The 12,972-nt window shown below is 41.4% G+C and overlaps 2 protein-coding genes across 4 annotated transcripts in view; one reads left to right on the plus strand and one right to left on the minus strand.

Moving 5' to 3' along the window:
- Positions 1-2,936, plus strand: part of SPAG17 (sperm associated antigen 17) — a 249,707-nt gene extending 246,771 nt beyond the window's left edge. Inside the window, exon 49 of the mRNA XM_047784894.1 lies at positions 2,776-2,936. The gene's annotated coding sequence lies outside the window, so the exon portion shown is untranslated. The remainder of the gene's footprint in view (positions 1-2,775) is intronic.
- The window catches only part of WDR3 (WD repeat domain 3), a 37,519-nt gene that overhangs the window by 4,394 nt on the left and 20,153 nt on the right, over positions 1-12,972 (minus strand). For all 3 annotated transcript variants that reach the window (XM_047784890.1, XM_047784889.1, XM_047784888.1), the window contains exons 12-24: positions 11,753-11,846; positions 9,787-9,888; positions 7,717-7,802; positions 7,418-7,553; positions 6,650-6,706; positions 5,568-5,668; positions 5,258-5,369; positions 4,980-5,114; positions 4,633-4,683; positions 3,554-3,619; positions 2,726-2,818; positions 1,910-1,957; positions 1,215-1,258 (exon numbers count right to left, since the gene is read on the minus strand). In XM_047784890.1, coding sequence (XP_047640846.1) covers positions 1,215-1,258; positions 1,910-1,957; positions 2,726-2,818; positions 3,554-3,619; positions 4,633-4,683; positions 4,980-5,114; positions 5,258-5,369; positions 5,568-5,668; positions 6,650-6,706; positions 7,418-7,553; positions 7,717-7,802; positions 9,787-9,888; positions 11,753-11,846 — 1,125 coding nt within the window. The remainder of the gene's footprint in view (positions 1-1,214; positions 1,259-1,909; positions 1,958-2,725; positions 2,819-3,553; positions 3,620-4,632; positions 4,684-4,979; positions 5,115-5,257; positions 5,370-5,567; positions 5,669-6,649; positions 6,707-7,417; positions 7,554-7,716; positions 7,803-9,786; positions 9,889-11,752; positions 11,847-12,972) is intronic.

The raw sequence follows: 12,972 nt of genomic DNA on the forward strand, positions 1-12,972 counted from the left end.
TGTAAGAAAAACCTCTTAAACATAGAATTTTTCCATCTAGGAATGCATTATACCTCCATTAATCTAAATTCTCTTTTATATTTCTCTAACAAAGCATCATTATCTCAAATAGGTCCTATTTATTTCTTATAAGAGGTATAAAACAGTTATCTCTCAGTAGGTCAAACTCAAAATCCAAAGATAAATCACAGGAAACATTATTCTAGGAGTTCCCATTGTGGCACAGTGGAAACGAATCTAACTGGTTTCTACAAGGATGCGGGTTCCATACCTGAACCAGGGGACCCCACCACCACCCCTTGTTCAGTGGGTGGGGGATCTGGCATTGCCATAAGCTGTAGCATAGGTTGCAGACACAGCTCAGATCCTGTGTTGCTGTGGCTGTTGCAGAGGCTGGGAGCTGTAGCTCCAATTCAAGCCCTAGCCTGGGAACTTCCATATGCTGAGGCTTTGGCCCTTAAAAAAAAAAAAAAAAAAAAAGATTCCAAAAGCAAGTGACAAAAAAACGTTACAAGTTCTTAAAAACCAGTAAGAGAAACTATCTAAAGCACAAAAGTGCGAAACTAAAAATTCATAGGAAAAAATACCAATGGCTAACAAATATAATAATCACTGACTAGTTATTAGGCTGCAAATTAGACCCTTAATACCGAAGTAAAATAATCAATATTAGTGATGAAGACTTCTATATAAAGGTGTTCACAGAAGCAGTATAGATAATAGCAAAAAAACTCAACACTATATGTGCAATGAAATATTTTGAATTAATTCAATGATGTGTTTTTGAAGAATATTACTAACATGAGTAAATGCTCAGGAAATATTCTGTGAAAAAGGACAGCTATAAAGACGTATTACGGTACGAGTGTAACTGTGTATAGATACAGAGAATAAGCCAAAGGAAATACACAATAAAAAATAGTAACCATTGGTATGTCTGACTGAATTTATAGATGATTTTATTACCTATGATGTAAAGTAGCATTGCCCTTCATTTGTCCTTAAAAAGTTATCTCCCCTCATATTTTAGGAGGAGACTCCTTGTTCTAATTCAAAAAGAACATTATAATAAATTGTTTTCCATCAAAATTCTGACATAGTTAAACCTCTAAGGAAGATAACCATCAATTATAAGGTCCATTTAACTCATGTTCAGCTAGGAAATTGGTAAATGGCATTACCTGCCAATTTATAACAATCATGCATGGACTCACCTTGACTTGATTCCTTTAAAAATCTCCAACACATAAGCTGAAGGCTATAAAGGAAGCATAACAGCATCAGTGATACCCTTGGTTTCTACTGAAGCTCTCTAATTTCCATCTGAAAAACCAGCGGTCCCTCTCTTTCTCATGAGAAACCATATATAAAAATGGCACTAGGTGAGTGGGCCTAGACTGAGTCAGCTTTGGGTTCACAATCCAGCTCTGCCACTTACCAGCTGTTCTCCCCTCAATTTCTAAGTTGGGACAATGTCCTGTCTATAAAATGAAGACACACTGACTCATGTTATTATTGACATGCAAATGAAGTACTGAGAAACTAAAGATCAGATACTGTCCCATTACTCTCCCTCTCTCCCCCTGATTGATATTTTATCAACTTTTCCTCCAAAAACTTCAGTTTCAGTGAAGAGACTCTTCAGAGGGCTTTGGATACTGAATATAAATAAGCACTAAAAAACAGAGGACTAATCTAGTCCAACCAAAAAGGATGAATTGGAAGATATACTAAAATGGTCCTTTTGAAATACAAAATACCCTAGAGGATTCCAACGTTTAAGAGAGATTTTTAACAAAGTATTTCCCAATACATCCATCTTCAAATCATAATGCCTCTCCAATTTCTCTCTCGTGCCTGAAGGTAGCCTTTGAGTAACCAAAGGGAAACTGTTAGACATTCTACTCACAGAGATATTGCCGTAAGCCATCAGGATGGGGTTGATGGGAAGAGGAACCTATGAAAAAGTTATTAAATCCAGTCATTAAAAATAAGCCTTTGATAGCACTTATCATAGGCAGGGTCATAACAGTATGCTAGTTTTGAAAAGAGAAACCCTAATGACTGACCCTAAAATTAAAAGAACTATCAGGCCTTTTAGTTTCAATACTGCTTATGAATGAGTCTGGGCAATAGATTTCACCTATAAATCTGAAATGGTTACCCTGCCTCCCAAACTAATGCAGGAACTTGAGTTTCGAAGTTAATATGATAATCACCACAATCTAAAATTTCCTACCCTTCACCTTTTATTTAGACAAAGCTTTCTTCCTCTCAGTTTCTCCATCCTTTCTTCTAATGTTTAAATTAGAAAAGATTCTACTGGAGTTCCTAGTGTGGTTCAGTGGGTTACAAACCCGACTAGTATCCAGGAGGAGGTGGGTCTGATCCCTGGCCTCACTCGGTGGGTTAAGGATCCACTGTTGCCATGAGCTGCACTGTAGATTCCAGACACGTCTCGGATTTGGTGTTGCTGTGGCTGTGATATAGGCCGGCAACTGCAGCTCTGATCCAACCAACCCCTCGCCTGGGAACTTCCAAATGCTGCAGGTGCAGCCCTGAAAAAGAAAAGCAGGGGGAAAAAAAAAGAGAGAGAGAAAAGATTCTATTACATTTATCTCATTTCCTGATCTGAGTTAATAAATCCCCCAGTCATTTCTCCCCCCTCAGGGATTGTCTATATTTGTAAATGCTTCTCAGAACATAACTTAATGGACTGTCTTACCTCTTTCCCTGCAGCTTTACAAATGGCTTTGTGTTCTCTCATTTTTGCAGTTTCTTCTCGATAGAGCTCAATGGCCTCCATGATCCTCTCAGCCTATACAGATGACGACAAAGGACAGAAACCACAACTCATAACACTGCAAAGATGAAGTTACCATATGCAATAGCTTGAGTCAGTTTAATAAAGATGGGCCAGTAGGTGCCAAACAGCATCTAAAGATGTCTGTGGTTTTTCTTTTCTTCTTATTTTTCAGGGAGGAGCCTACATGTCATGGATTCAGATGCAAGTCCTAAGAGGACACCCTGAGTAGGGCAGCTCCCAGGAACACCTGAGAGATGCCACTTTCAGGAGTTCAAGCTTCCCTTTCTAGAAAGGATGCACAGATTAAACAGATTCAGCAGTACTCCTGTCCTTGGTGGAGGAAGACAGAAGTTATAATCTTTGACTCAAAATTTCATCACATTGTTGCTACAAAAGGGCTACTTGGTTGGGACCCTATTTATTTATTTTTCTTATTATTATTAGGTTTTTTTTTGTTTTGTTTTGCTTTTTAGGGCCACACTCACGGCATATGGAGGTTCCCTGGCTAGGGTTCAAATCAGAGCTACTGCTGCCGGCCTACACCACAGCCACAGCCATGCCAGATCCGAGCTGCATCTGTGACCTACACCACAGCTCACAGCAACGCTGGATCCTTAACCCACTGAGTGAGGCCAGGGATTGAACCCGCAACCTCATGGTTCCTAGTTGGATTTGTTTCCACTGCGCCACAACGGGAACTCCAGGACCTTATTTAACAGTGAGATATCACATTTTCTATCAACTTACTGCTTTGATGGTTTCAATGGTTTTTTTTCCAGTAAAGTAATTGTCACCTTGAGTCTCTCCCGGAACCTGCCAGAAGCAAAAAGATCTTTGAACAATATTGTTGACAGGTGTTAAAGAGACAATAATTACTCTTATATCCAGAAATAAACATACATTACTATGTTATTTTTTAATTTTTTACCTGTGGCATATGGAAGTTCCCAGGCTAGAGGTCCAGTCAGAGCTGTAGCTGCTGGCCTGTGCCACAGCCACAGCTGCGCCAGATCTGAGCCGCGTCTGAGACCTACACCACAGCTCATGGCAACACTGGATCCTTAACCCACTGAGCGAGGCCAGGCATCAGATCTGCATCCTCACGAATACTAGTTGGGTTCATTTCCACTGAGCCACGACAGGAAAGCCCTACATTACTGCTGTGATGACTGTAACATGGTATTACCACCTACCATCAACTGAGTACTTAGTAAATACTAAGTAAAATAACGGACACTATGTTAAGTATTTTATATGCATTTTCATAAGGATATCCTGTTCTACACATTTAAAGAGAATGCCCAAATTCTCAATTTTTTCGATTTTTGTTTTAAAGTGAACAATTCTCTGAAGCCTCCTTAAAAAAAAAAAAAAAAAAGCCAGAATAACAGTCATTCAATGCCAAACCCAGCCAATCATTTGTCTCATAAAATCAGGATATACAGCTGAATTCAGAAGGACTACACAGATTCCTCCCCATATCAGCTGCTGATGACTTCAGTATTTGGCCCCAATTCTAATTCCATTACAGTCTTAAAATTACAGTAAGTTCCAATAAGATAATTACAAGGCGCAACCTGAGGGTCCCAAAAGATTTTCTTTTTAGGGGTCGAATCTGAGCTGCAGCTGCAGGCCTACGCCACAGCCACAGCAATGCCGGATCCATGCTGCATCTGTGACCTTCGCGGCAGCTTGCAGCAACGCCAGATCCCTAACCCACTCACTGAGCAAGGCCAGAGATCGAACCCACATCCTCACAGAAACTATGTTGGGTCCTTAACCTTCTGAGTGACAACGGGAACTCTGGTTCCAAAAGATGAACTTACTGCGGGTTGGTCTTCTTTGGCCACACTCTCCTCATATTCTGCTTCCCTTTGCTGCCAAGAAACAGATACAATTAATTTCAAAGGAAAAAACATGGTCCCTACACGAAGTGGAATGAGACAGTGAGGACGTGCTTTTTTCAAAATCTAACCCTTCAATGGCATCTCTGTCTCTGCCCAGCTGCCAAGGTGGCGTAAGCAGTCCTGGAAAGATCCATCTCCGGGAGGCCCTGGACTTGTGCGGCCTGAGGTGTCACAGCACTGGACAGGAAACTCCAGCTGGGACCGCGTCTTCGGCCCTCATCCCCACCACCCACCAGCACATCTGTAACCCAGCCCGAGGTCCTCACCATCTCCCTTTCTTCCTCGAGGATAAGAGGCTCCCTTGTTCTCTCCCAGAGTCTCAGAGATTTGTCATGGGATGATGACACAACATAGTCTCCACTGGGGCTTACGGCCAAACACCATATTTCCTGGTGATGCCCCTGGAGAGGGAAAGAACAAAAGCAAAAATCCTGAGTAAGAAAATCTGATTCACAGACTGCTACCTGCTTACGTCAGCGGGAGGTCAACACTCGGTCTTAAGTTCTTCGGTACTGAGTGGAAAACAGAGCAGGCGAGAGGTTACCTCCAAAGTCTGGACGTGTTCAAATTTGTCTGCATCCCACTGCTTAATCTTACGGTCTTTCCCAGCAGTGAAGAAGAGGTGAGACTTGGGTACGAACTTGAGGTACATCACACTGAAAGGGGAGACAGCTCCACGTTACCAAAGGAGTCCTGCACACATAAATAGCTTTCAAACAGCTAGAGTGTCTCATTATTTGTATTTTAGAATCTTTAATTTCTGACTGAGAACAGTAAGTAATAGACACACATGCTCCCAGGAAGTGATACTTACAGGTGACTCAACAGGGGGTCTTTGAAAAGATGGCACCTACCTGTCGTCATGTGCAAAGAGAGACTTGTGGCAGTCCCCAAAGTCCAAGCCCCAGATCTTCACGTTCCTGTCGGCAGAGCCAGTTGCTATCAGTGCTCCATCCTAGAAGAGAAGTCAAACATTACTTGATTATCTGGAACTTCATAAGTAGGTGGAGAAAAGCTAACCAGAACATTTATCCTCTTTCTTTCAAAAATATTAGTGTCAGTGCCAAAAAATTCATTCCACCTACATCATTGCTTTGACCTACAGATCTACTTAAGAAGCTTGTAAAGTGAGCAAGAACTCTGGCTTAGACGTTTTGGCACTGCTACAGGGTAGTGCTATGCCTTGATGTAGGTTATCTGCTTACTTTGTCAAACTGAAAAAGAAAAAAGAATCTCTAATGGGTCATAGGGTTTGTAGGAAGGAAAGAATGAGGCTGGGAAAGAATGTACTAGAATGTTTACGACTTAGCCTTTTAAGCCACGCCGCCTATCACAATTTCCCTTATCTTTCCTATTTCATCACCTAGTTCAAATGGTTATCAACATAACGAGAAAACTGAAAATATTTTTCAACATCAATTCATTCTGTTAACACGCCGATGGCAGACAGCTAGAGCATGGGGCCAACTCCTTTCATACAGACGAGATACTGTTTTTAAATATATACTGCCACTTCTAATCATAACTAAGACACTGCAAAAACTATGACCTTTGATAGCCACACACATTGCAAAACACCATAAATACTGTAACGCTCCATTTTCCTTACAAATGTCATCCTTCAGAACAAAGAGATGCCTTTTGAAAAGTCTTTCATACTTTAGGATGCTCTACCAATTATTTTAGATAAAAAAATACTTTCAGAATCCAAAACAGGGACTTAATTATGAGGATTAATTCAGAATTGCCAAATATTCTGAAAACATTAAAGTCACATATTTAAAGTAAAATTACAATACATATTTTATATACTTTTTAAAGACAGTCGGTAATACAATACACTGAAAAGCACTAAAGTGAAGCAATCAGGCCAAGAACGAAAAGAGTTTTAAAAAAAGACAGCTTGTTCCTGAGACAGTATTTAAATTTTACTTACGTAAGAGATATCCATGCATATAACAGGCAGTTTGTGTCCATACAGTGAGAGAAAAAACTAAACATTAAAAGAAAAGAATATAAATAACTTATGTCTGCCTATAAATAGGCACACTTTATTAGCTGTAGATCTAAAACCTAACTTTAAAATACAATGCTAGACACTGTTCTGGATTGCTTTATGTCTGTATTTTCACAGACAGACCGACCAGTGAAGGCAGCTTGCACCCATGTCTAGCATACAACCTGCCAAGAACCCTGCAATTCAGCAGAGCCAGGGCTGTCCCAGAAGCCTACCGCCCAATCAGAATACAGCACAGAGACGTTCTCTGGATCTCTTTGCTGATAAGTCTCTGGGGCACTTGTTTCACAACAATATTTCCAGGCCCAATCCACTCCTACCAAGACCCTGGGCACAGAGCCCAGTAATCTATATATTTTTAAAAGCAACCCCAATGATCCTGATGTACAGCCAAGCATGGAATCACTGCCTAGGACACCGAGCAATGCTTTTAAAACTATTGGCTACAATAGGATTTTGTCTTCAGATGTTCTAAACATATGAAATGAAATATAACTTGCTTTAAACAAAATTTATGAACCAAAAGGATCATTTTAAAACGCCAGTATTCTTAGTGTACTTGCAATGTTTTGATAACACACGCAAATTTTTAGAAAACATACCACTGCTGGGGTCAGTCAAAGCCACCTCTTCATAGTCTCAAGGTCAGTCAAAGGGAAAAAATATTCCCAAGTGTAACCACTGTACCTTTAAAGTATCAACATAGAAAATTTTCACAGTGCAGTCCAGCAAAGACACAGCCAACAGCTTTTGATTGGGAGAGTAACTGACACACAGAACTTCTTCATCTAGTTGCAGGGTTCGAGTTTGCTTCACAGAAAGCCTAACATCACAGAAAGTATCAAGAAAAATAGTTAAGTACTCTACAAAGGCAAACCAAAATTCAAAGAACCCCCTGGAGCTCAACAGAAATACACATGTCCAAAGCCCTTGTAGTGGTTCCCCATTTTCACTCCAAAAAAAAGACGCAAAAAATATCTACTGACCTCTTCTGGGTACTGTTTTCATCTTTTACCAACTCAAAATCCCAGAATTTGACGGATTTATCTGCACCGCCTGTCACAAAGCCACGCTGAAAATCAAATGACATTTCTGTTTAAAAAAAATACTTTGTACAGAAACCTTGATAAGACACATGAAAATAGCGTAAGACCTTTTTTTTTCTTCTTTTTTGGCCAAGCCATGGCATGTGCAGTTCCCAGGCCAGGGATCAGATCTGCGTCACAGTTCTGACCCACAACTGTGGCAATGCCAGATCCTTTAATCCACCGTGCTGGGCCAGGGATTGAACCTATTCCTTTGAAGGGGGCTGAGTCGGAGCTACAGCTGCTGGCCTATTCCACAGCCACAGCCATTGCAGGATCCGAGATGTGCCTGCGACCCACAGCACAGCTCACAGCAACGCCAGGCCCCGACCCACTGAGTGAGGCCAGGGATCGAACTGGCATCTTGGTGGATAATAGATTCACTTCCGCTGCAAAACGGGAACTCTCTCCAAGACCATTTTTATTTAATGGCCTGGGAGAAGAAGAAATGCAGTTTTTCCTTAACCCTTTTCATTGCTCTTTTGGGACTGCTGTCACAGATCTTATTTGAGAACTCTGAGCAGAGACTAATAACAGATGATAACTGGTATAAATTTCTAGTTATAGTTTAGTTCAGCATCAGCAAGAAAAGACTCAGTGGACACTGTGCGGTATTCTTACGCCACTGAAGACAGCAACAGTCAAGAGAATTTGCTAGGAAGCATTAACATAGTTTGAAAAATAGACTGGATAATCTAAATAAGTTTGTTCAAAGTCATTTTCCTCAGAAGGGTATAAATTTATTCCTGCAATGTCCGTGCTTAAACTATGTTCAAATTTTTTCAATAGCAAGAAAATTGGTCTTATCAGATGTAGTGTCAGTGTAAAGTATAAAGGACGTGGAGTCAGAAAACTAGATCTCAAATGTTTCCTCTGCCATTTCGGAGATTTGAAACACAGGAAAATGACCTTATAATGATCTCTAGTGTTGCTGCCATGATAAAGACTACTAGTTCATAAAACAAAACAATAAAGGACACGCTGAATGTTGAAAACACTTCAGAAAAGAGAACACTCTACAAAATGCAAGATGTTACTATTACTACTATTTAAATTTTAAACGCTGTTTCACTTCTCACCCCAGATGGCATTACCCCGTCTACCTTCCAGATTCTGTGTTTTGTTTTTTTTTTTCCCCAAAAAAATGTACTTTCAGTGAGTGAAAGTCTGCCACCATTGAAAATATTCAAATAAACGAATGGGCCACAATCTCTTAAGGTGAGAAATATTTCAAAATGTTCTAAGCAAAAGCACCACTACTGGAATAAGCATACGGTTCTCCACTGTTATTGACCTGAAAAGGCTCAAGGATTTACTAAACTCGTACAGTCACAGATGTATGGACTAAAAGGAGATCAGAAAAGTCTACTCTATCCTCTGCATGGTGTTGCCCGAGGAAATATTTTCTTGTAAGAAGCATCACAAACCACTGTTAACAAGTCATGAGGGTAATAAGCAATTTGATATCATGGAGCTGATGCTCAATAGCAGCTGAGATCAATCATAATAATGGCAGTTCATATTATCAGGCACAGGCTATGAAACCACATATCAAATACAAAGATTAGACATAAAGTGGGCTTCTTTTAAAGAAACCCTAAGAAAAATCCTTGTTAGGCAGCAATCAACTTGATGTAAGATATAGTGGGAGTTCTTGTTGTGGCTCAATAGTAACAAACTCGACTAGTACCCATGAGAACGCAGGTTCCATCCCTGGCTTCACTTGGTGGGTTAAGGATCCAGTGTCAATGTGGTGGATGTGGTGTGGGTCAAAGTCGTGGCTCAGATCTGGCGTTGCTGTGGCTGTGGTGTAGGCAGGAGGCTACAGCTGTGATCCAACCCCTGGCCTGGGAACTTACATATGCTATGGGTGCAGCCCTAGAGAGACAAAGAAAAAAAAAAAAAAAAAACAAAGACAGAGGAAGAGCAGCCCGAGTACTCAGTCTGAATCTTAGCATCTGGTTTAGTTACCTGATCGGGAGAGAGAGACAAGGACCATAAAGCTCCATCATGTGCATCTACTGTCTCCAACAGATTTCCTGAGGCCAAGTCATAAAGCTGCAGCTTTCCTGTCTATGGAAGACACGAAATGAGCGACCCACATACCCACAACCTCCACAATTCACTTCTACACACTTTCATAGCCGTGCAGCAACAATGCGGCCACCTCTCAGGACATTGCAAGCCCTGTACTTTCCATGTGAATAAATGCTGTGAAACCCCCTACTGACATGTTGGGGTGATCCTAGCAGGATTGCTATGCTGCAGAGTGTGGAACAGGACAACCTTGTTAGTCCTGGACTCTTGTCACTGTCACTAGTTTCCCAAGTTCAAAAGGGAAATACCATGGCCATGGGCATATCAGAATAAACATAATAGGAAAATTAAAAATTTAATCAACCCTTTCAGTGGACTGTCCTCTATGGCAGTTGGCTTAATCAACTCTTCTCCAGCTAGTTTTGATTTCTTCCTTTACAACACACTGATAATGAGAGACAGAAATCTACCTACAATGCTAGGAAGGGCAATGAACTCAGAAAAAAAACTGCAGTAGCTTAGAAAACTATCAGCCATGCTCTGTTTAGGCTGTGTATATCTATGCTGTGGTCATTGTGACCACAGAACACACATAGCAGCAAAGCCTGCTCTAGGAAGAGCCTGTGCACATGGGGTGGGAAGAGCATAAGGTGGAAGACTTGAGTCCCAGAGCTGCCTGATGGTGTGACTGTGGGTAAATATATCTCCATGAGCCTGGTGTTCCATCTGAAAAACAGAGTTTATATCACCAATGTCTCTAAGCTTTTGTAGGGGATAACTGAGAGAATCTACATTAATGACCTAGCACAAAGACTAGGTTACGGATTGTATTTGAGTCATTCGAAGAGTCTCTGAAGCAATTTGCAGTGTTTTCCCAACAGCAAATATTGGGTGGACATCTGTTGGAAAAATGAATGAAAAATGCGGGAAACTTCTAACCGAAATTTAATGCTCTTACCCTGACATTGACCCTAAAATCTCGCCAACTGATTTTTTACCCCTTCTGCTGGGCAAAAAATAACCATTATAATAACCATTATGATAATAGAGGTTTTCAAATAAAATAATCATGCACATATGGCAATGGCAAATGCTAGTCAGGCACTTTTCAAAACATTCCACAGACCTTCTTTCACTTTAATCCTTCTACTTCTGCTACCAGCTCTGATCTCTTACTTCTTTGCTGGGAGCCGGTCGCTGTGCTAAGGGCTTTGCAGAGTGTGCGGGAGATTATTTACATCATTTTACAGGAAAAAACTGAGGCTTAGAGGGTTGAGTAACTTGCCCGAAGGTCTCACAGCTAGTGAGTGGAAGGGCTGGGATTTAAACCTAGGTCCATCTGGTGCAAAAGCTCATCCTGTTATACCGATAAGGCAGCACACGAAGAGAAGTCATGCGACTTGCTCCAAATCGCCCATTTCCTAAGAGGGAGAATCTGAATCCAAATCTAAATCCATGTATGTTTATTCCCTCATGGCTGTCTCCCAGTCTGATTAGCAGCTGAGGACTTGGTCACTCAGTCTGTCTTTACTGAATGCTTCTTTCTACCATGCGTGATGCTGGTACACAACCTATTTTATCCTTTGTCTTCTCAAAAACACAATTACATATATGCTCATAAAAAAGATGCATGAAAGGCTAATTGTCATAATGTTAATGACAAGTTATCTCAGGGTCAGGATTTTAATTTCCTTCCCCATAATTTGACATAAGGTTTCGTTTAAAAAAAAAGAAAAACGTAAAAAAATAAAAACCTCAATAAAGGGCAATGAACTAACCCCTCTCATATTATTTGGCTCTAATACATTTCCCATATGCTCAAAAAGGAAGCTGACTTCTCAAACAACTTCAAGAAAACTGCGTAGAAAAGTCCCCCAAATCCAAGAAAAGATCTGTTTACCTTTGTTCCTATGACCACCTGCCGATCACCAGGTACAAAGAAGGAGCAAAGCGCATACTCGCAGGTCATCGTGCGAATACACTGCAGCGTGGATCTGTGGAGAGAGAAGGAATAAAGAGAGAACGCCTACATCGGAGAACCTGCTTCTCCACCTGAGAGGTCAGCATGTGTGCTGAGCACAAACTTAGCCTCACGGAGTGATCCGCATGCGAGAGGACCTCTTCTGAATCGCTCCTGGCTTCTTAGAGTCAAAGGAGGAAAGAGTAAATGGCACCTAACTTTCTTGGGGGCTCCCAATCCTAAGAGACAGATTCTATAAAACAAGGCTGAGAAGAGCATCTTAAAAGAGCCCCCATCTCTCACTCTGAAGAAGTACGTGAACCCTGAAGATTGGAAGTCTAATTAGCATATTATGTCCCTGCAAGCAAGGTTCATCTTATTAAGCCATAAACATTCATCCATCCAACAAATACGTATCAAATGCCCACTTCCTTCAACACCTACTGAACACCAGGTACTGTTCTAGGTGCTAGAGATAGAACAGTCAATTTAATAGAGGAGGCCCGATCTCATAAAGCTTAGCAGCCTCTGGAAATGAGACAGATATTGCCGTATCAGGTGAGAGCAGGTGCCATGGAGAAACGATGCTAGGGGGAGGGAATGAAGAATGCAAGGGTGGGAAGGGGACAGCAGGCTGACATGAGGTGAGAAGGCAGAGGGAGAGCCTGCAGCCACAAGGGGAAGTCGGTTCCAGGCAGAAAGAAGAGGCAGCACAACCTCAATGACATAGGCACGTCCTCGCTGTGTTCAAGGACTAACAAAAAAAGCCAGTGGGGCTCTGATGGAGCAGAAGGGGAGGGTGGTAAGAGACAAGGTCTGTGAGGACCATGCTTCTGGTCAGCGTGAGATAGTGCTCCTGAAAGTGATAAAATGTTCATTATAAAAAAGCTTACACTGGCTGCTGTGTTGAGAACAGACTACAGAGGAGCAAGTAAGGAAGCATAGAGAACAGTCAGGAATCCAGAGATGACAGAGCTTTGGACTGGGTGGTGGCCATGCAGGTGAGATGTGGTTGAATTCCTGGTAAATTCTGAAGGTGGAACTGACAGGATCTGCTGATGAATTGGACAGTGTGACAGAGAATCAAGAATGGCTACAAGGATTTGGGCTAGAACTCCAGAAAACTAATTACTACTCTGGGAAAGTTTGGAGTTCCCTTC

Source organism: Phacochoerus africanus, chromosome 6 (genome assembly GCF_016906955.1).
Source record: "Phacochoerus africanus isolate WHEZ1 chromosome 6, ROS_Pafr_v1, whole genome shotgun sequence".
NCBI lineage: Eukaryota > Metazoa > Chordata > Mammalia > Artiodactyla > Suidae > Phacochoerus > Phacochoerus africanus.